The following is a 22,116-nucleotide window of genomic DNA, read 5'->3' as shown; positions in this document are numbered from 1 at the left end:
CAATTTTTTGGTTTTTTTTTTTTTTTTTTGGTGCCAGGGATTGAACTCAGGACTTTGTGCTTGCGAAGCGGGCAGCAGAACCACTGAGCTAAATCCCTGGCCCCCAGATGACAAACTTTGTAGGTATATATAATGAGGAGTGGGAAGGAGAAAATGAAGAGCCAAGGAAGGCCATATGGAGTGCTGGGACAGGTCTTAGGTTACTCGGGTTATATCTTAACTATTTATATTCTCAGTTGTAATGTTTTAATAACATGTAAACATGCTAACATGCTTATAAAACTATCATATAATTGAGATACTTTTCTTAATTTTAATATAAGGTTTTAATGTGTTTATGATTTATACACAAGTACTTCTATGATAAATGTTTTATTGATGTTGAACTTTTTAATCTTCAAGTAATTATATTTTTTGAAGTATTAGCATATTTTTAAAACATTCTGTTTATGATACATCCATATTCTTTCCCAAATTTGATAATCATATTTTTTCCCTCATCCTGAATTGTAAAGTGGAGCATCAAAGAACTTAGCAAGAATGAAAAGTGCTTATTTTTTCTTAAAATGGCAGCTATGCGTATATATCTTTTAATTGTATTTTTTTTGGTGTTCTAAATAATAGATTCTTTATACAATTGCATATGTGCGAGTGGATGAACATACCATTGGTGATCCAGAGGATTTTTGTCAAGATTGGATAAACCATGTATCACATTGATTGTAGAGGTTAGTAGATTTAGTTCCTGAGGATGTGTGCATTTTTCTGTAGCAGCATTTAAAAATGCATGGATTATCAGATAGCAGTTTTCCCTAGATCTTTATGTTTTTTTCCCCCATTTCTTAGCTATCCTGCAAGAATCAATGAGGTTCTTGTTAGTTTGTATTATATGTCTTAAGCCTCTATTCTCTGTAATGATAAACATAAAAAAGTTAATAGGAAAGAATAAAAAGATGATATTTGAAGATACTGCTTAGCAGTGTGCATGAGGGAAAGAATGGGTGATGGTTTACCAGCAACATTGTCTGCCACACACACAAAAAGAATTTCCATGCTCCAGAAGTCATCATGGAGTTAATTGTTCTGTTTATAAAAGGAGGAGGTATTGAGGGAGACAGCATCATGGTAATTGAATATTCCTGATTGTTCTGTTTTGACATGCACTATGATTTTTAAGAAAATCCATTTAATCTCTGCTTCATTCTGAGAAGTGTACAAAAATATGTCAGTTTCACTATTGGAAGGTATCGGATGGTCCTTTGATTGAAATTTCACAAATTCAGATTGTAATTATCTGATATCAGGTAATCAATATCCGCTGATTATTTGGGAGTTTGTTATTTTAGTCCCAAAGTGTATTTTGTTGCTATCTTCTAATTTAACTTTTAGACTGTTTTAACTACTCCTCCCCCAGTACATTCTATTGCTTTTTTGTATGCATATTAGTGATTATGGTATATGCTACTTAATTCATTTATGTGGAATCTTGAGGGATGGAATATTTTATAAACTAGTGTTCAACTTTAGAATTAATTTTGCTTTATTTTTGCTATTTCATATAGCTCAGGTATGTAGAGAAGTAGAAAATTGGGAGGCTATACAAGAATTGTTTTAAAGAGCAATGAGGGCATTGCTTATCCCTTAGCTTTCATAACTCTTTACCTAGATTTTATAAACCCTTTAGAGTTTTTGGTTGTATGAAATGTTTTAATGCCTTTATGGTATGCTGAAGACAATTAGGTCAAGCTACAAATGCTAGAACTTAAGTAATAACTTAAATAAAAATATTCCAGAGTTTATACATCCAAATGATTATTGTTCTGCAAAGTAATGAACTGCTTTGGATGGATTTTAGTTTAGCTTTTATGTAGTCTGAACTCTTACATAGTATAATCTCCCTTAAACTGACTTTCATAAACAAAAGTATTCCCGCTCACCACCTTGCAAAAACTGATTTCTAACAGTGTATCTGCCAGTTACTGGCTCCAGGGAAAGGGCCTTCTTGGGAGGTGGGAGTGTTTGTGGACCTTGGAGTGTGTGTTGAGAGTCTGCCACTTATTCGTTGCATCCGGTACAGATGAAGAATTGTCTTATCACCTGCTCTAATCCAGCCAAGCCACCCCTGTGATTTCCCTTATTTGTGTGTGTGTGTGTGTGTGTGTGTGTGTGTGTGTGTGTGTGTGAGTGAGTGTGTGTATTGTGAAGGAGGAGTAACAGGTGTGAGCAGGAAGGCATGTGACCTTGTTATGTGCTGTACTGGGTTGAGGCATTTTGCAGATTTGCCAGGGAAAGAGAGATTCCTCTTTTGGTTTCCTTGCTTGAAGACTTGGACACTAGTGCATCTGGATGCAGGGGTTTCCTCATTGGGGGATCTGCCTTTGCCAGAGAAAGGTCAGCAAGAGATTGGTGGACTTGTGGATGGGAAGATGCTCTAATTGCCTTAGTTCTAGGAGCTAGGGATACTAGCAGAGATTGCATTGGCAGACATTTTCTGCTCAGGACTTTGCTGTGAAACTTCTCATGCTGCCGCCTTGGGCTGTCTTGGCTGGAGGGAAGACCCTCCTGCAGGAACCATATTTTCTCTTTTGGGACTGGGTCTTCTCCCCACTTGCAACATATTATGTCATATTTGGTGCTGGACTGCTTGACATTTTTGTTGTAAGTACATTTTCATTTAATTGAGTTTCTTAAAAATAAAAAGAATGGCTGGAGCTAGGACCAAGCCTCTATTTAAAATCATAGGAACAGAAATTAGATTTCATATTTCTAGCCATAGATTTCTAAAGAAGTATCCTGCTGGCCTCATTTGGATTTTGCCATGTATCAGAAGGGCATTTAGTGATTTGTGGCATTTATAAATTAACAGATTGAGTGGAATTTAACTAAGGGCTAGTACCTTGTTAGATTTAAAACTCAGAATTGATCTACTGCAAAACAATGAGTATTGAGTTGGGGATTTGGCTCAGTGGTTCTGCTGCCTGCCTCGCAAGGTGAGTGCAAGGGCCTGAGTTTGATCCCTGGTACCAAAAACAAAAACATTGAGTATTACCCATAAAATGTAGATGCTAGCTAGAGCTTCCTTTTAATGGTTTTAGTCTCAAACTACTAATTGCAGGGATTGTCAGAGTTACGTGTTGCTTATTCTTTTTCCTATCCCTAGTCTTGATTTGGAATTTTTATATAATTTAGTTACTTTTACTTTCCTTAGTTTCTGGGCTCCTTTTTCTGAAAGTGTTGCTTTGGTTCCATCCTTGTCAGCTTAGACGTGAAATACACTTGCTTCTCATACACAGTCCCTTTTACCTAAATATTACATGACTGAACTCTTGAAGATGTATTGAGTCATAGGAAAAGGCCTTGCCTTAGGAGAATTTGGTTTTCTGTGCTTTCAGTGGTACCCTTCCTCTCTTCCTCTTTTTCTTTTCTCCTCTCCTTCTTTCTGCAGTAATTGGTTTATGCCTCCTGAATTAGAGAAGAATTGTGCCACACTATCACATCTTCAGGAATCAATCATTCTTTCTGTCTCTGTCTCTGTCTCTGTCTTGTCTTTCTGTCTTATTTTTTTGCCTTCCTTCCTCCCTCCCTCTCATTCATTCATTCATTTTGTGAGACAGGGTCTTGCTGTGTAGTTAAGCCTGGCCTTGAACCATTGTGCAGCCCAGGCTGCCTCAGCCACCCGATTGCTGGGATTACAGGCCTGTGCCACCATACCTGGCATATTTAAAAAAATTTTTAAAACCTCTAAGCATTTTTCATAGTAGTAAATACATATAGTCCCTTTTTCAGGAGATTCTAATTTATAAATTACCAGCATCCCCCTCCTTTCCTTTATACAAATGCATAAACTTCTAAGTAGCCTTTCTAATATATGAGGGAATTAATATTTCATGGTTTAACTGGTATTTGAACAGCTCCTCTTTGCAAGGCAATGAGTTATGTGCTAGAATAAAAATCACAGTTTCTTAGCATGAGCTGGGAGAAAATGGAGACAAATGAATAGGTAGTCAGGTAATGTCAGATGCAAATCACTCCTCAAATTGCTGTTATAGTCTAGGCAAGAAAAGATCGGGCAGTTACATAATATGCAACAAAAGCTAACAGTTACCAGGAGAGATAGAAGAAAGGTCTGTGGAAGTCTGTATGGCCAGTATGGTAGGTAGGTCGGTAGGTAGGATGTGTGTGTGTGATGTGTAGCATGTGGTATTTGATCTGGACCTCCAGTGGGATGGATTTGGATCTGTGGAGATCGAAGGGATAGCCTAGAGCTGATGGGAGAGTATCATTGTTGAGTGATTTACTTGATCAAAGAATTGTGCTGGGAGAACTTACAGTACACTTAAGCTATTGGGATTTGGATGGCTTTTGGGGAGTGTTAGGATATATAGTTGAGAGGGTTTCTTGGGGCTAGATTGGCCTACTCTTAGGAAGTGCTCCTTTTCTGATTCTCTCTGTAGACATGTGGGGGCTACTTTTGTTTTAATGGAATTGTGGAACTGTGTCATATTTTGTTGGTAAATATAGTACCTTCTATTTATATTTGGATCAACTTGTAAGCTCGCTTAAGCAAAAATGGGAATCAGAATCTTGTGGAACTGAGAATAGCCTTCAAGAGGGGTTTGGAATTAGGGGCTAGATATTATTCAGGTTTTCTTCTAGCTTCTCTTTTCTGTGCCTCCGTGCTGTTCTTTCTTCAGACCCAGTTCCTCCAATTTTGTGCTCTATGGAGTAGGCTGAAGATGCCCATGCCATATCTTCTAGCTTACTTTTATAAGTTCAGTAACTCAGAGAAGATTTGACTCTTTGATTCCAATCCCAGACGCCTGAAGAAAGGGTGAATTTGCAAGGGATCCATACCTGTCACATTTGCTATAGTCAGGAATACAAAATTAATATTGTATATAATTGTCTGATAAGATTTAATATCTTCACCACCTACTTTCTCTGCTTAAACCATGCTATAATTTAGCGTAGTAGAGGGAGCATTATATTTGGAGATGGACTGTCACTTACTTGATTTATAATTTTGGTGGTTGTAATTTTTTCTGACTCTATTTCCCATCTGTAAATAGGAGTTACTATTACCTATTTCAGTGGGTAGTACTTGAGAGGGAGTTAATGTGTTCCGATTTGCAGTGCAGGGTAAATATCTCTTTGGGTTCAACTTGTCTCACTGTTTGGTGCCTTTGATAAGTCAGTCAAATTATGAGTCCCAGTTTTCCTTCTGTAAATTTGGATAACGGTACTGTTCCATAATGCCATGTGGCTATGATGTATTTATAAATAAGCCGCTGTGCCTAGCCTGGCTTTTTTTTTTTTTTTGCTGTTGTTGTGCCTTGCTAGGCAAGAGTTCTGCCACTAAGCTACAGCCCTAACCTCTCATATATATTTTAAAATTTATTTTTCTATTCAGAAAAATAAATAATGTTTGTAGTAAACTTAAGTGAACTTAAAAAATGTGAAACTTGTCACCAAGAAATAACCATTTGTTCTTTCTAGTTCACCCTAAGAAATTTATGCTCATGAAGTTTTGATGACCCAGAATTAAACAAAAACCAGAAAAGAATCATCTGAAATTTTGCTATTACCTTAAGTATTATTCTCTATGCCTTTTGACCACTATTTGCTTTATTAGATGTTTTCCCCACAAGTAATGATGTGAATGAAAAACCAGTGATTGTAGGTATATTGCCTTTTCTAGATCTCTGGGAAAATAGGGTTTCCTCAAGAAGGAGTGCAGATTCTCTTTCTGAAGAATGAATGATTTGTATGTACAGTTATATTTTCAGAAATACCAGTGGCAAAGATGATAACAATGTAGTGAAGTCTTCACACTTGTCTTTTCTTTTCTTTTCTTTTCTCTGTTATTTTTGGGATCTTATTGGGGATTGAACCCAGGGCCTCATAAATGCTGCGTTGCTGAGCTAGCAGTATCCCATAGCACCAAATTCTTAAACTTTCACTGGTCACTTTTTTTCCTTCGAGATAGAAGGAGGGAAAATTCCTTCTTTGTCTTTAGAGAAACTAAATATTATACTGATGAAAAATATGAATTAGAAAATTATTTAAAGGAAAATAAATGAATGTTTACTTTTCTGTTAGTTTTTTAAATTGTTTTCCTCCTGTACCCTTCCCTCCCTGGGATTGAATTTAGGACCCTGTGCTTGCCAGGCAAGCATGGCACCACTGAGCTAAATTCCTGGCCCTGGAAATTGTTTTTCTTTTTGGGATTGAAGATTTTCATGAGTTTTGATGCTTTTCCTTTGAGACAAAATTTTTTTGTGCAGTATTCATTGAAGCTTAAAATTTTTTTTTTTTTTAATTTTGGTCCTGGGCTTGCAAGGCAGATGTGATTCTACTGAGCTAAATTCCTGGCCCTCAAGTTTAAAAGTTTTATAGTTAAAAATTTTCCTTATCCTTGAAACACGAGTTTTAAAAAATTTGCTCTGTATATACTCTTTTCAAATTAAAAATATGTATTTTTACTAAATAATATTTGAAAATAAATGAAAATATAAAGAAAGAAGATCACTGATATATTTGCTTTTCTTTTATGTATGTTTATATCATAAATTATTATTATTACTTTATTTTGGTACTGGCAATAGAACTTGGGACCTTGTGCTTGCCTGGCTGGTGTGGCACTACTGAGCTACACTCCTGGCCCTATATCATAAATTATTTTGATGTATATGTATCCTTTTTTTTTTTTTTCCCCGGCCATAGCTAGCTAGGCAGGTATTCTACTGTTGAGCTATATTCCCTACCCCTTCTTATTTTATTTTTGAGACAAGGTCTTGATAAGTTGTCTAGGTGGCATAAAATTTATCAATCCTTCTGCCTTAATTTCTGAGTAGCTGAGATTGCAGCCATGTGCTACTGTACCTGGCTGTGTATCCTTTGTAAAGAATGAAATACATGAAATACTCGAGTAAGAAGTATAGGGAATAGTTCTATGAAACTTTTATAGTTTTCTGGCTTGCCAGAACTATTTTGAACAAGAGTCCTGACAGTGGATGTCCTTGTCTTGTCTTGTTCCTGATTTTAGGGTGCAAGCTTTCGGTTTCTGTCCATTTATTATGATGTTGGCTGTTGGTTTGTCATAGATAGCTTTTTATATTTTTATTTTTATTTTTATTTTTTTGAGAGAGGGTCTCATTATATAGTTGAGATTGACCTGGAACTCACTGTATAGCCCAGGCTGGTCTTGAACTCACAGTGATCCTCCTGCCTCAGCCTCCTGAGTGCTGGGATTACATGCGTGTACCACCATGCCCAGCTTGTCATAGATAGTTTTTATCAGATTGAGGTAATGATCATCCATGCCTGTTTTCTGTAGTTTTTTGTTTTGTTTTTATCATGAATGGATGGTGGACCTTGTCAGATGCTTTTTTTGCGTCCTTTGAGAAGATCATATAGTTTTTGTCCTTGACTCTGTTAATGTAGTGTATTACATTTATTGATATGCATATGTTGAACCATCCTTGAATTCCTGGTATGAATTTAACTTGGTCATGGTGTATAACATTGATGATTTGCTGCATTCTGTGTCCCATATCTTCTTGAGGATTTTTGCATCTACACTAATAAGGGAGATTGGCGTGTAATTCTCGTTTTTGGTTGGATCCTTCTCTGGGTATGGAATCAGGATAAAGCTTGCTTCTAGGAATAAATTTGGGAGTATTGCTTCCCTTTCAATTTCATTAAAGAGTTTGAGGAGTAGCAGCATTAAGTCTTCTCTAAATTTCTTGAAGAATTCAACAGTGAATCCATCAGGAGCAAGGCTTTTTTTTGTTGGTAGTTTTTAAATTACCTGTTTAATTTCATTGGCTGTTATTGGTTTATTTAGAATTTCTATATCATTTTGATTCAGTTTTGGTAATTCATATGTATCTAGGAATCTGTCCATTTCTTCTGTATTTTCCATCTTATTCGGAATATAGATTCTTGAAGTAGGTATTAATGGTTGTCTGGATTTCTGCAAGGTGTATTATTTCACCCTTTTCATTCCTAATTGCATGGATTTGAGCTCTTTCTCTCTCTCTTTCATATTGAGGATCCAACTTGGGTCTTTGCTCTTGGGAGGCAAGCAGTGGAACCATTGAGCTAAATCCCTGGCCCAAGCCTTTTCTTTTTTTAAGATTGGCTAAGGGTTTGTCAGTTTTATTTAATCTTTCTGAGAACCAGCTCTTCAATTCATTGATTTGTATATATTTTTTTTGTCTTCATTGCCTTAATTTCTGTTTTGATTTTTATAATTTCCTCCTGTGTACAAACTTTAGGCTTGACTTGTTCTTTTTCCAGAACCTTGAGGTTCAGCATTAGGTTGTTTATTTGAGCCCACTCTGTTTTCCTGATAAGGGTATTCACCGCTGTAAATTTCCCTCATAGGACTGCTTTCATTGTGTTCCATAAGTTCTGGTGTGTTGTATTGTCTTTATTGTGTAATTGTAGAAACTGTCTGATTTCTTCTTTCGTTTCATCTGTGACTCATTGGTTGCTCAGGAGGGTGTTGTTAAATTTCCATTTGTTTATGAAGTTTTTGTGGTTTCTTTTGCCATTGATTTCCAATTTCATTGCACTATGGTCTGGTAATATGCACAGGACAATTTCAGTTCTTTGCATTTACTTACGCATGTTTTTTGCGCTAGTATGTGTTCTGTTTTGGGGAAAGACCCATGTGCAGCTCAATAGAATGTGTGTTCTGATGTTGTGGGGTGTAATACCCTATAGCCATCTACTAGGTCCATTTGTTCAAACGTTTGGTTCAGTTTTAATATTTCATTGTTGATTTTTTTTTTGTCTAGTTGATCTGTCCCTTTGTGACAGTAGGAAATTGAAGTCTTCCATTACAACTGTATTAATGCTTATATGATTTTTCATGTCTGTTAATTGTTTTATATAGGTGGGTGCACTACTATTTGGTGCATATATGTTTATGATTGTTATGTTTTCCTCTTGGATTGTTTGCTTTACAAGGATGTGTAGTGAGCTTCTTTGTCCCTCTTAGAGTTGGCTTGAAATCCACTTTGTCTGCAAATTGAATAGTGCTCCTGCTTCTTTCCGTCTCCCTGTTAGATGGAAGATTGTTTTCCATCCTTTGACTTTCATTCTATGAATTTCCTTTTGAATTAAATGTGTTTCTTTTCGAATCTTGCTTCTTGATCCATTCTGCCAGTCTTTCTTTTGATTGGTGAATTGAGACCATTAACATTGATAATTATAACTGATAAGTATTGTGTTATCTCTGTCATGTTATGTTTGTATTGTTGGCTTCCTTTCCTTTTCTGTTTTAATTTTTTGCCTTGCCTGGTGGATTTATTCAGATTCTAGGGTTCATTGGGTTGTAATCCTCATTGTCTCTATAATATCCTTCAGAACACTTTTTTTTTCATTGAGTTTATTGGCACTTTTTAAGTATACAGTACAGTTACGTTTATTATTGGGATCTTGTACCTTTACCTGACAGATATTGGTTCTCATTTTTTCCCCATACCCCTCCCTTCCTTTCTCCTTCTGTTTCAGAACACTTTGGAGTGCTGGTTTGGTGATTGTGAATTTATTTCTTCAGGTGTTCTTTGTCATGGAAGTGTCTTATTTCTTTCTCCCATCAATTTTCACAGTACATCAATCTGGGTTGGAGGTTGTTTTCTTTTAGGGCTTGAAATACTTCACTCCAAGCTCTCTTTGACTTGAGCGTTTGTATTGAGAAATCTCCTGTGATTCCGATGGACTTCCCTTTCCAGGTGATTTGTTTCTTTTCTCTTACCAGCTTTTAATATTTTGTCCTTGTGTTGAATTTCTGAGTCTTCATTATTTATTATATACATTGGGGAATTTTTTTTTTTTTTAAACTGTGGCTAACTGGAGTCCTTTATGCCTCAGTTATCTGTACGTAAAATTCTTTTTCCATATTTGGAAAGTTAACTGCCACTACTTCTGAGAACAGGTTTTTGATGTCATTTGTGCTATCGCCTGCTTTTTCATTGCATTGACTCCAGTCAATCTTATGTTATTCTTCTTTGCATCATCTAGCAGCTGCTGGATCGATTTCTCATGGTTCCTTGCTGTTTTTACAAAATCTCTCTTGTCATGATTGTTAACTGCAATCTTGTCTTCTATATGTGGTATTCTGTCCTGACATTGGCTTATTCTGCTGCAAAAACTTTCAGTGGAGTTTTTAATGTCCTGGATATATTTGAATCTGTTTCATGGATTTCATTTCTTTACTATGCTGTGGGCGTTTATGGTTTCTGTTTCTTTTCTATGCTTGGCGTTCATGTTTTCCATCACTGAGCTCCTTTCTCTCTCTTTTTTTTAAAATTTGTATCTGCTCTAGAGTCACTAACTATGTCTTTCACTCTGGTCACCATTTCTGTAGTTATCTGGGAAATTATTTCTGCTTTCATTTTTTTTTCTAGAGTCTTGTTCATCTGCTTTGTTACTTCTCCTGTTACCACTTGAGAGTCCAGGTGGGTGGCTTTCAAATTGTTCCACCTCATTACCTTGGGGTTTTGTCTTTGGAGAACTGAAAGTGTGGAGGGTGGTTTGCACCTTCTTTAAGTGTCTTCTCATTTTCTTTTGTAAGTTTGATTCCTGGGTTGATCTTATAAATTGCTTATAGCAAGGAGCTTTATTGCTAGTATTCAGAGCCCTTAGGAAATGACTGCTTCTCATAAGGGTCTTTCACGTGTAGCAGGCTTTTGAGTTTTGAGTCTGTTGCAAGATCCTAACTGTTCTATTAATTGGGGATATTTGAGAAGTTTCTGCCTATTTGGTTCAGCTGCCAGTTCTTTAGCACTGGCCTGTAGGGCTTTTTTTTTAAGACCCTCAGGCAATCTCAGTCTTGGTATACCAGGAGGAACAACTGATGAGCACAATTATGTCACCTTTGCTACTGTAGTACAATCAATAATAACAATAGAATGAAATACAACCTAAGAATGACAGATTGTGGCAACTATTGTTTTGCTACTTTTAACCATATGAACTAGATTGTATAAAGAAATCTAGAATGAATCAAAAATTGTATGCAGTAAATAAGCCCTTAATATGGCAATTTTACCCTTAAGGGAGAAGATTTAAAAGGAGTCAGGGGTAAAAAACAAGAGGAGGAGGTCAGAAGTATGGCTGGAGGACACTGGTGAAGAAGACATGTGAGAAAGAGAAAAGGAAAAAAATAAAAGCAAGAACAGAACAGAACAACAAAGTCCCCCCTAAAACTGTGTTCCAACAATCAAGAAAATACAAAGCAAGAAAAAACAAAGCAAAACAAACAAGAACCAGAAAGATGGGAAAAAGAAAGAAAGAAAAAAAGAATAAAGAAAATGGGGGGGGCAAACCAAAACTCAAAAATGTCTAATTCAATGTGTATCTCTGCTGTCACTGGTAGTCATTGTTGGCAAACAGAGTCCAGAGCCAAATTGATTAATTTGGCTGCAGCTTTGTGGTGGGGTAGTGCATAATTCCAGCCAGCTTGCCCCATTAGTTCTGAAGTTCAGGCTAGTTTCTGGCTGTGAGGCTGGAACTGGATTCCTTGTGTCTATAACAGTCTATGTGTCTCCTGTGAGCTTCTGCTTCACCCTCTGGCCTCCAACTGGCTTCAGTTGGAGAAGGTACCTGAAGCTGCCAGATGCAGTCTGCCCACAACTCTTCTGAGTTCCAAGCTCAGTTGCCCCTCTCCAAGATGGCTATGGGCCACTCACCCTCACCTGAGGTCTGAACCCAGATAACTTATACAGTCCTCTGCATCCACTGCTCCATTCCACTGATTCATTTCTCCATGGAGACCTCTGGGGTCACCAGTAGTCACTGTGCATCTGCAGCTTTGCTCTGCCATTCCCTTGCCAAATGTCAGGTCCTTGGGAGATAGCATTGCTTGCTACCTCCCTCCTTTTTGTTAAAGTCTGTCTCTTCACTCTCCCTGTGGACTTTATTTCTTACCTCAGATCTTTTCCTGGGTCCTGGGGACCCATTTCCCTCTTCTTTTCCTTGTGCTGCTGTAGTCCAGTGTCAGGACACCAAATTTTAGAGAGGTCCTTTCTCTGCTGCTTACCACTCCATCTTCCCAGAAACCCTTGTAGGTTTTTAAATTTTCCTTTTTGATTTTCTTTGAAAAGCTTTGAAGTCTTTGTTTTTTTGCTATGTAGTTTGGGCTAGCCTTGTATTCTCTATGTAGCAGAGGTTGGCCTCCAACTTGTGGCCATTCTTCTGTCTCAGCCTTCCAAGTGCTGGGATTACAGGCATCTCCAACCATACCTGATAAAAGGCTTTGATGTCTTGCTTTGTATAGCCATGTGAACTGGTGCTAGGAGTAGAACCTAGGCCTTCTTGCATGCCAGGCATGTATTCTACTGCTGGGCTACTCCTCTAACCTCTTTGCCTGCTCTGGTGCTGCCTCTTTTTAAAAGTCCTAGGGATTGAACCCAGGGCCTTGCACATGCTAGGCAAGCACTCTACCACTGAGCTACATTCCTAGCCCCTTTTTAAAATTTTATTTTGAGACAGGGTCTTACTGAGTTGCAGAGGCTGGCCTAGAACTTCAGACTCTCTTTCCTAAGACTTCCAAGTAGCTGGGATTACAGGTGTGCACTACCATGCCTGGCTTGCTCTGATTTTTTAAAAAAGAGTTAAACATTTTTAAATTTGGTATTATATGTAGACTGTTGCACTGAAGTGTTTTTCAGTAAGTAAAAAGACAGCATTTTAGATACAAGGAATTCTTATTAAATTGACATACTCAAGACCAAATATATAAAATAGACACTGCTTCCTTATCCTGAACCATTTGTGTAACAGGTCAATGAACACAAATTGAAATACAGGTCTTACTTGGTTTTGAGACTGTGAAGGGATTTCTGCAGTAAACATTCATTTAACCAGTTATATAAATCTAAGTATAAAGCCGGTCTTTAGGATTTGAGATGGTGTTCCACATCTTTGTGAAAAGTTGAATGTTACTAACTTTAGAAAGGAAAAACATTGGTATTTACTATATTGAAATTTTAAAAATATATTGATTTAACTATAAGCTAATTTAATTAAATCAGGACTGTACAATCCAAACATATTGTCGGGCATTCGTGACCTGAATTGTGGTATATGAGATCAGTTAAACTATGGACCGTGTTAAAAAACTATAAGCCATTTTTGTTATGTAATGAGACAGTGACTACAGTATTACTTATTGTTAGCTTTTTTTTTTTGGTTACCAGGGACTGAACTCAGGACCTTGAGCTTGCGAGGCAGATGGTGGAACCACTGAACTAAATGCTCAGCCCTCATCATTAGCTTTTTTGAGATAAACTAAGTTTGGCCTTTTCCCCTTTTTAATGCCAACAAAGATCATTTTTGTTCCAGGGATGTACTTTTTTGATTTCTCTAAATATTCCATCAATGAATCTTCTCCCCAAGTGATGCTTTAGTTCTTATTGGCATCTGTGCAAAAGAATCCCAATAGCCATGACCTGTCTTCTGCCCAGACAGACCATGGAGTTGTCACCCAGTCTTGTGTCTGCCTCCTTTGTCACCAGGTGGCACTGGGCACACTAAACAAAATTCTTGTCTTTATATCACCCCCTTCCTTTTTTGATTATTAAGGATCAAATCCCCAGGGATGTCCTTCTGCTCACTCACTTTAAAAAAAAAATATTTATTTATTTATTATTTAAATACTGGGGATCCAAATCAGTACCTGACGCTTGCAAGGCACTTGTGGCACTGCTGAGCTAAATTTCCAGCCCTATTATTATTATTTTTTGGTACTGGGGATCGAACTCGGGTCCTTGTGCTTGCAAGGCAGGCGGCAGAACCACTGAGCTAAATCCCCAACCCCACTTTTATTATTTTAAAAACCATGAATTTGTAGTTTACTGGTTATTATTGCTATTTTTTGAGATGGGGTCTTGTTATGTAGTTCAGGCTAGACTTGAACTCACAGCAGTTCTCCTCACTCAGATACCTCAGTCTCCATGCACTGCCCCTAGCCTTTTACACATTTTTTAAAGACAGGGTGTTGCTAAATTGCCCAGGTAGAACTGAAATTTCCAGTTTTTCTGCCTCCGCTTTTCAGTCATGTTTGTTGTCCTACATCACAGGAAGGTTCCTTCTCTGAAGTCAGATATCTTGCTCTCTAGTTGCTTTGATTCTTAATGTCACATTTGCCATTCTGAAGTTTTATGTGTCTCTGGTTCTCTGTGTTCTTTGTTTTAATCTACTGATTTGTCTATTTGTGTACTTTTATCAGACAACCTTTTTTTTTTTTTTTTGTTTTTTTTGAGACAGGGTCTCACTATGTAGTTGAGACTGACCTGGAACTCACTATGTAGCCCAGGCTGGTCTCGAACTCACCGCTATCCTCCTGCCTCTGCCTCAGCCTCCCGAGTGCTGGGATTATAGTGCCACCACCCCTGGCTCACACAACCTTAATTAGCTTAATACAGCTGTATAGTAAGTTGTGAAATCCGGTAGGGCCACTCAGTTTTGTTGAAAATTATCAGTTATTGTTGACTTTCTTATATTCCCTATTCTGTTCAGTTTGTGTTCCATATGAATTTTATAATCAGCTCTTCAACTTTCACAGAGAACTTTATTGTCTATAGCAGTGATGGCAAACCATTTAGAGACTGTCTCCCCAAACTGCATCCCAGAATCCACTTATTGCAAAGTGCCAACACTATAATTAAATCTGAATAATATTGAGGTATTTGTTTAGAAAAACAACTTACACGTTAAAAAAGAATTTTCAATGATACAAACAGCTTGCTGCAGCACCTGTGCTATAGGTTCACCACCCCTGGTGTATAGAGTATTTGTGGGAGAGCCTGCAGTCTTTTCAATATTGAATTTATTTGTGGGCATTAGTACTGTTTACCAGCTGTTTTTTGATTCTTTTTCTGGGCTCAGTAGAGTTTAGTCCCTGGTGACCTTTTGTTAGGGACAGGGTAGGGGGGTTTGCATATGATTAGTTTAGCAAGAGAATTGAACCAAAAGGATTGGGGATAAGGTGATTCAATTTCTAGTCTCCCTATATCACCTGACTTAAATAAAGTTGCTGCCCTCTAATTATATGGTTATTCTTTCAAGGATGATCATCAGTGCCCATTCTGAGTCATTTTTCAAAGCTGTCTAGGATCTCCCCTCAAAATCCCCTGAGTTACCTCCTTAGAATCTGCCATCTGGTGTGGTTAGTGGGTCTCATCACTGAATAACTAATGTACTCTAATCACTGAAGAAGTTTCAAGGATTTGATTTAGAGTTGCCTCCAGGATCAGGAACAGAAGTCAGCCAAATTATTTTTTATGCAATAATATAATATATATATTCATATATGATATATATGATAGTTATATAAAATAATTTTTCACATGCGCATTTAATCCGCACAGCCTCCATGTGAAGCAGTGTTGTGCTGTTCTTTCTAAATGAGGAAAATAATTTTGGAAAGGTCTAATTTTTAAGCTAAAACTAGGAAGTATAGAGATGATAAAAATATATGGTGAATGTTTAAGTTAAAAACTATTACAGTAAAAGACACGTTGCCTTTAATCCCCCTCAAAATACTCCCTCTTGCTTTGAACACTTATTTCATTCTTCTTGCCACTTTCTGAAACAGTTTTAGAAATCCTCTTTTGTGTCTTTAGGAGTTGTGATTAAAAAAATAGGGTGAATGCTGCTACTTAGTGCCATTCAGTAGAAAGGCAGGCTTGTAAAAATATTACTGTGTTTCATGTCAAAATGACATGAAAAGTAAATGTTTTAAATTGATTCCAGACATCAAGGCAGCCCAAGAGAGCAAAAGAAAGACAAAAAAGACTTACAGAGGGATCAGGAATGTGGCTCAGTGGCACTGCACCTGCCTGGCAAGCACAGGATCCTGAGTTTGATCCCCAGTACTGGGGAAAAAAATTAAAAAAGGCTTCTAGAACGGCTTCATTTATGTGAATGTGGCAAGAATAATGGGTTGTGTGTTTGAAATGAGGGGGATTAATGGCAATATGTCTTTTACTGTAAATTTTAAAAAAACTAAAGCATTCACCATATTTTTCAATCCTACCCTGTGAGTCTGACATGAAATAAAGGTCCATTGGCTCCATTATATCTCTTGGGCCCCTCAGGAAGGCCATTAATTGGGCTTTCACAAGGTTATATTGGTAATAATTATATAGTTTATGAATAAATGTTCATATAAAATTGCTTCCAAATAAAAGATAGATAAGAGGAACCAGGGAGATTTTTTACAAAAGGGAAGGGAACCGAGATTGAAGGAGGAGAGAGGGAGGGGAAAGGGATTAAAAAGAAAGAATTAAGATGTATTATGTACATATACCAGCTCTCTATGATGAATATAATGATTGTGTACTGTGAGCATGTACTAGTAAAAAAAGTAAAATAAAATTATTGCTATTGTATATGCAAAGGAAACATTTTATAAATTTTTAATTTTTTTGTACCAGAGATTAAACTCAGGACCTTGAGCTTGTAAGGCTGGTGTGCTGCTGAGCTAAATCTTCGGCCCTAATGTATTTTTTAAAAAATGTGTGTATGTATATACACACACAAAATCTAGACACTTTGATAGAACTGTCCTTAATTCATTGATGTGAGGCAAAGGATATTTTCCTAACCAAATATTTGGAAAGGCTTTATGTGTTTCAGTTAGTACATGTTTCTGTAAATGCTGTGTCGGGAAGGGAGGGGAGAGAGAGGAGTTTTAAAATTTGTGCTGACTAGTGCTGCATTAAATTTATACCATATTCATTAATTTCAACTGGGTCCTTAATACTTTTCCATGTGGTTGCAGTATTTTGTGAGTGAGTTCTCCTCTTCACCTTCACCTTTGTAAGCCATCTCCTACTATTGCATTGCTAACTTGCTGTCTAAATTTCAAAACAAGATACTGTCTTGTATTTACAGCTACAGTAGAAGCCATTAGAAAAGCATTCTTCCAGGCCCTTTAATGAAGCTTACAAAACATAATTATCAATACCAGCTTTGTTTCCCTCCCATAATAAATAGCAGAGACTGTCCTTCTCTTTAAGGTAATTCCGCAAACTTTGTCTGGATCCTGACTCTGGCCCTTTTTTTCAGGGCCCTATTCTAGGGATTTTCTCACCTCTTAAATTTGCCTCTTTCCAATGAATTTTCTTCCCTTTTGCTACTTAAACATACTTCGATCTCTGACTGAAACAATGAAAATGACCATTTCTTTTATTTTTCATAACTAAAATTTATATTGCCCACATCCTTTTTAATTTTCTGTGCATTCCTCTGCCTTGTACAGTCTGCTTTTATCCCTACCACTTCATGGAAACTGCCTAAGTAAAAGGCAGATGTGAACCTCTTGCTAAAGGCACCAGGTTCATTTTCACTTCTTAATCTTGCACGATCTGTTTACATCATCTGAAATAGTTGATTGCTGTTTCCTTGAAAATCTTTTCTTCCTTAATCTTAACCCCATACTCAGCTTTCTTGTTGATTCTGTCTGTTGCCCATCATTCTCTTTCTCAGACTCTCCTTCCTCCGTCCTTAAATGTCATTCTTCTGGTGCAGTCTGTCCCAGGCCTTCTGTCACTTTATTTTTACATGCAATTATCACGTATACTTGTGAAGTAATGCTTCTTCCTTCTTCACCTTTATATGCATAATTACCAAACTCTGGCACATAGTAGGGTTTCAGTAAATATTTGAAGGAGTGAAAGAATAATCTAGACAGGAGAATGCTAGGCCTTGAAAGAGGAGAAAATTTGGGCCGGGGATTTAGCTCAGTGGTGCTTCTGCCTGACTTGAAAGCACAATGTCCCAAGTTCAATTCCCGGTACCAAAAAAAGAAAAGAAAAAGAAGAGAGAATTTGAATGATCAGGGAGGAGGTGGAGGGGGTTGAATTGTAGTTACGTTTGGTACTAGTTTCTTATTCATGCTGCATAGCTTTTTCTAGTGTCATTTAAAAAAAATTAATTAAAAAAAATTTTGGTACTGGGGATTGAACTTCAGTTTGTTCTTAGTTTTTATTTGCTGAATTATTATTATTTTTTAAATAGCAAAGCACTTATTGGTACATTTTAGGGATACATAATGCTAACACTCATCATAGGGTATTTGCACCTGTATGGATTTGTATTTTTCTATTTTTTCATTAATATTGCCTGAATGAGATACATTCTTATGAATGTTTGGACATTCTCAACATAACTCCCTGAATAAGGTGTAATACTTTCTTGGATTTGAGTGGTAATTAGATGAGTGTTTGTAATAATTCATTAAACTGTGCACATACGATTTAATGATTTTCTGTTTTATTTCACAATGACAAAGATTTTAAGAATTCCACAGAAGATTGAGTTTCTTGAATCCCTCCATATATGAAAAGAAAATTCTAGATGGATCAAAGACTTGAATATAGAAAGCAAAATTATAAGCATACTCGATAAAAACAGATACATATACATGTCACGTTCCTCCAGGATCACCCACCAGATTCATTGATTCTCTTGGGGACTTAGAGAACTGCACATGTTTGTATTCCTGGTTAGGATTTGTCACCAAAGGATAAAGGCATATGGAGTGAGGTCTAGAGGAAGCCAGATTCATATAGGACAGGCTTAATTCCTTCAGCAGTGAGTTATGACAACTCTTGCGAAATGCTGTTTAACTAGACGCACTGCTCAAGATTTTAAAAAATTATTTACTTTTTGTTGTACTGGGGATTTATCTAGTAGCTTTTTCATACTAGATAAACGGTGTAGCACTGAGCTACATCCCTAGTCCGTTTAATTTTCTTTTGTGATGTGGTCTTGCTAAATTGCTCAGGCTGTAGTTGAATTAGTGATTTTCTTGCCTTAGCCTCTTTAGTGTCTGTTATTGCAGGTATGTGCTGCCACACCAGTAGGGCCCGAGGTTTTCTTTTGGAGCTAGTCATGTTGGCACCTTCTGCCCAAAATGTATCAAAATTCCTCCCAGAAGAAGAGCTGATAATCAGCATAAAGAACATTTTGCAGACCTCAGGCATGAGTTATTTTTACCAGTTCTGCAAATGGTGAAAACCCTCCTGAAATCCCAAGTTTCCAGAAGCCAAATGAGTGCCAGCCTTGGAAAGCAGACCTCTGTATGGCAGCCATTTGGTTAACTTTTCTGTATGGTGTGTGTTTTTTATAATACTGCATTGAAAAAGTATTCTAAGGATGAATAGAAGCTATAAAGGGAAAGAAGAGTAAATGTAACTGTATATGGAAAGGAAAAGTACTTTAGAGAGTCAGAAGGCAAACTGAGAAAATATATTTGTAACATATAGGAAAAAAAGGGGAGCCCCCCCTCCAGTTTATAAAAGTTGTTAGAAATCAGCAACTAAAGAGTTGAGGATGTAGCTCAGTAGTAACCCTTGAGGCCCCACATTCAGTCCTGAGTACTATTAAACAAAAATGAGAAAATCAGCAACTAAAAATAAACATCAGTAATTTGCTGAAGAAGATAATTTCACATGACCTCTAAATATTTGAAATTATGCTTTACCTGAATAAAAAAAAAAGATAAAAAGTAAAAGCAGTATGATCTTTTTTCATCTGTTATATCTGCTAAGATTGATGAATTACATTCTGCTTGATTAATTACTCTGTAGAAGGGGGCATAGAAGAAGTGCTGAGGACATAAATTAGCAGAACTCTTTTTTTTCCCCCTTGTATGGGAATCAAACTTGGGACCTTGTGCATGTGAGGCAGGCAGTGTAACCACTGAGCTAAATCCCTGACCCCAGCACAACTCTTTTGAAGGGCGTTTTCCTCACAACCTCTAAAGTTGGTGATACTTCTGCATGTTTTTTTTTGGTACCGGGAATTGAACTCTGGCGCTTGTGCTTGTGAGGCACACGGTGGAACCACTGTGCCAAATCCCTGGCATTTCTGCCTTTCGACTCAACATTTCTATTTCTAGAGTTTTAACTTACAGAAACCCATAAGAGAAGACAGACACGTATGGATTACTTGGGTGTTCTTTTGAGTGTTGCCGGTAGTACTATAAAATCAGTGATAACACAAATAGAGGAATAATTAAATTTCTCTGCTTCCTTAGACTGAAGAGTTGTTTGAACTACATAAGTAAGTTTTAGATTCCCTTTGAATCTTCAGATTTTTTGGTTCCATTCCTTCTTGTTTCTGAATAGATCCTTGGGAGTTATTTTTTTTGTTGCTGTAGCAGAATTGCTGAGATTGGGTAATTTATAATGCAAAGGAGTTTATTTTTTACAGTTCTGAAAGCTGGGAAACCCAAGTTTGAGAGACCTGCAACTGGTGAGGGCATTTATGCTGTATCATTCCATAGTGGAGGGGATTTGGCTCAGTGGTTCCGCTGCCTGCCTTGCAAGCACAAGGGTCTAGTTCGATCCCCGGTACCAAAAAAAAAACCACAAACAAAAAAATAAGTTCATTCCATATTAGAAAGATGAAGAGAGCACTGGCGAGCAAGAGTGCAAGAGGAGGCTGTTTTTAAGCTTAGTGTTACAAAACCCACATGCTTCTGTGATAACAACATTCATTTATTCTTGAAGGCAAAGCCTTCCTGACATAATTGCCTCTTATTGGTTCCGACCTTTCAGCCCTGTTGCATGGGGGCAGGTTTCTAACACATGAACATGATGAACTTTGGGGGGCATGTTCAAATCATAACAGACTCCTAAGTTTAATTTGTTGTGTTTTACTTTCATGAGATTGTATTCAGGGCTGAGAGTGAAGGACAAGCTTCTGTGCCTCTGAAAACAAGAGTCAGGGACCATGTTAGTGCAAGCCTTTGATCTTCATTTTGCTAACCTTAACAGGTTGAAAATTTTATAGTTGTGTATATCTGTACATGTTGAAATTTCTTTCTTTCCATGAAGTTTAGACATGATTGATTTATTTAAAGAACAGATGTATCTCTAAAGCTGACCTAACAGTATTACACTGATCTTTTTCCTTGGATTTGGAAGGTTTTAACTGGGTGTACTCAGGCTCTTTCAGAAAGAAATCCACATGATATTTGGTGCCCTTTTTTTTTCCACTCTCACACCCCTCTCGCAAATAATTTTATTGCAGTTAGGGTGTTACATTTAGCTTGTGTGTGTGTGTGTGTGTGTGTGTGTGTGTGTGTGTGTGTGTTTTACTGGGGATTGGACAACCCAGGCCTTTGCACTAAGCTACATCCCTTTCCCTTTTTAAATTTTTTAAAATATTGAGACAGGGTCATGCTAAGTTGCTCAGGCTGAGCATGAATTTCTGATGCTCCTGCCATAGCCTCTAGAGTGCTGGCTGTATACAGTTGTATACCTGGCTGTATTTAGCTTTCTTAAGATGAATTGTAGAAAGTGTTAAGTACTGTACTAGAAGTATGTAGATGATTGTATTAAAAATGGAAAGGAGTAAAATACTCCTCTCCATCCCATTTAAACTTTGGCATAGCTTCTCTAGGACAGTTTGTTAAGAATTTAACTGTTTGCTTTTGTCCATAGAACAGTTGTAAAATTCTTACAGCTTAAACTGGGAACTTTTCATGGCCTCAGAGCTGTAAAGTACTAAGACAAAGTGCTTCTTACATACAACTTCTATGAATATTTTGAATTCACCATTCCTAAGCATTCCTTTCACAAAATAGCATTTATCAAATTGAATCGTTTGGTCTGGTAATCTCTAAGAGTCCCCCTACCTATGCTTCCTCTCTTTCTTCTTTTGTTCTTTCTTTTTTTATTTTTATTTTTTTGAGACAAGGTTTCTCTGCAGTTCAGGCTGACCTTGAACTCACTATGTAGCCCAGACTGGTCTTGAACTCACAGCGCTTGAACTCACAGCGATCCTCCTGCCTCAGCCTCCCTAGTGCTGGAATTACAGGTGTTTCACCACCATGCCTGGCTCTGAACACCAGAGAATTGAAATGCTTTTCTTTTCTTTTCTTTTTGTACTGCAGATTGAACTCAGGACGTTGTGCTTGTGAGGTAGGCATGGTGCCACTGAGCTAAATCTGTGGCTCTTTTCACATCATGTTAAGTATACATGATATCCATGAAATATAATGGTTGATAGTATTTTTCAGGTTTCTCTGCTGTATTAACATTTTCCCCTTACTGTTCTTGGAACTAGTCACTAAATTTTTTTTTTTTT

General features: G+C 37.2%; 1 protein-coding gene across 1 annotated transcript in view; it reads left to right on the top strand.

The window, feature by feature from the left end:
- The first annotated feature begins 629 nt into the window (after positions 1-629).
- Ecpas (Ecm29 proteasome adaptor and scaffold) overlaps positions 630-22,116 on the top strand; it is a 110,392-nt gene continuing 88,905 nt past the window's right edge. Inside the window, exon 1 of the mRNA XM_010639330.3 lies at positions 630-728. Coding sequence (XP_010637632.1) covers positions 707-728 — 22 coding nt within the window. The 5' untranslated portion in view covers positions 630-706. The remainder of the gene's footprint in view (positions 729-22,116) is intronic.

Source organism: Fukomys damarensis, unplaced genomic scaffold, assembly GCF_012274545.1.
Source record: "Fukomys damarensis isolate Sample0158 unplaced genomic scaffold, DMR_v1.0_HiC HiC_scaffold_36, whole genome shotgun sequence".
NCBI classification, from domain to species: Eukaryota; Metazoa; Chordata; class Mammalia; order Rodentia; family Bathyergidae; genus Fukomys; species Fukomys damarensis.
The sequence above is the reverse complement of the archived record's forward strand: the minus strand, read 5'-3'. Positions and strand labels throughout refer to the sequence as shown.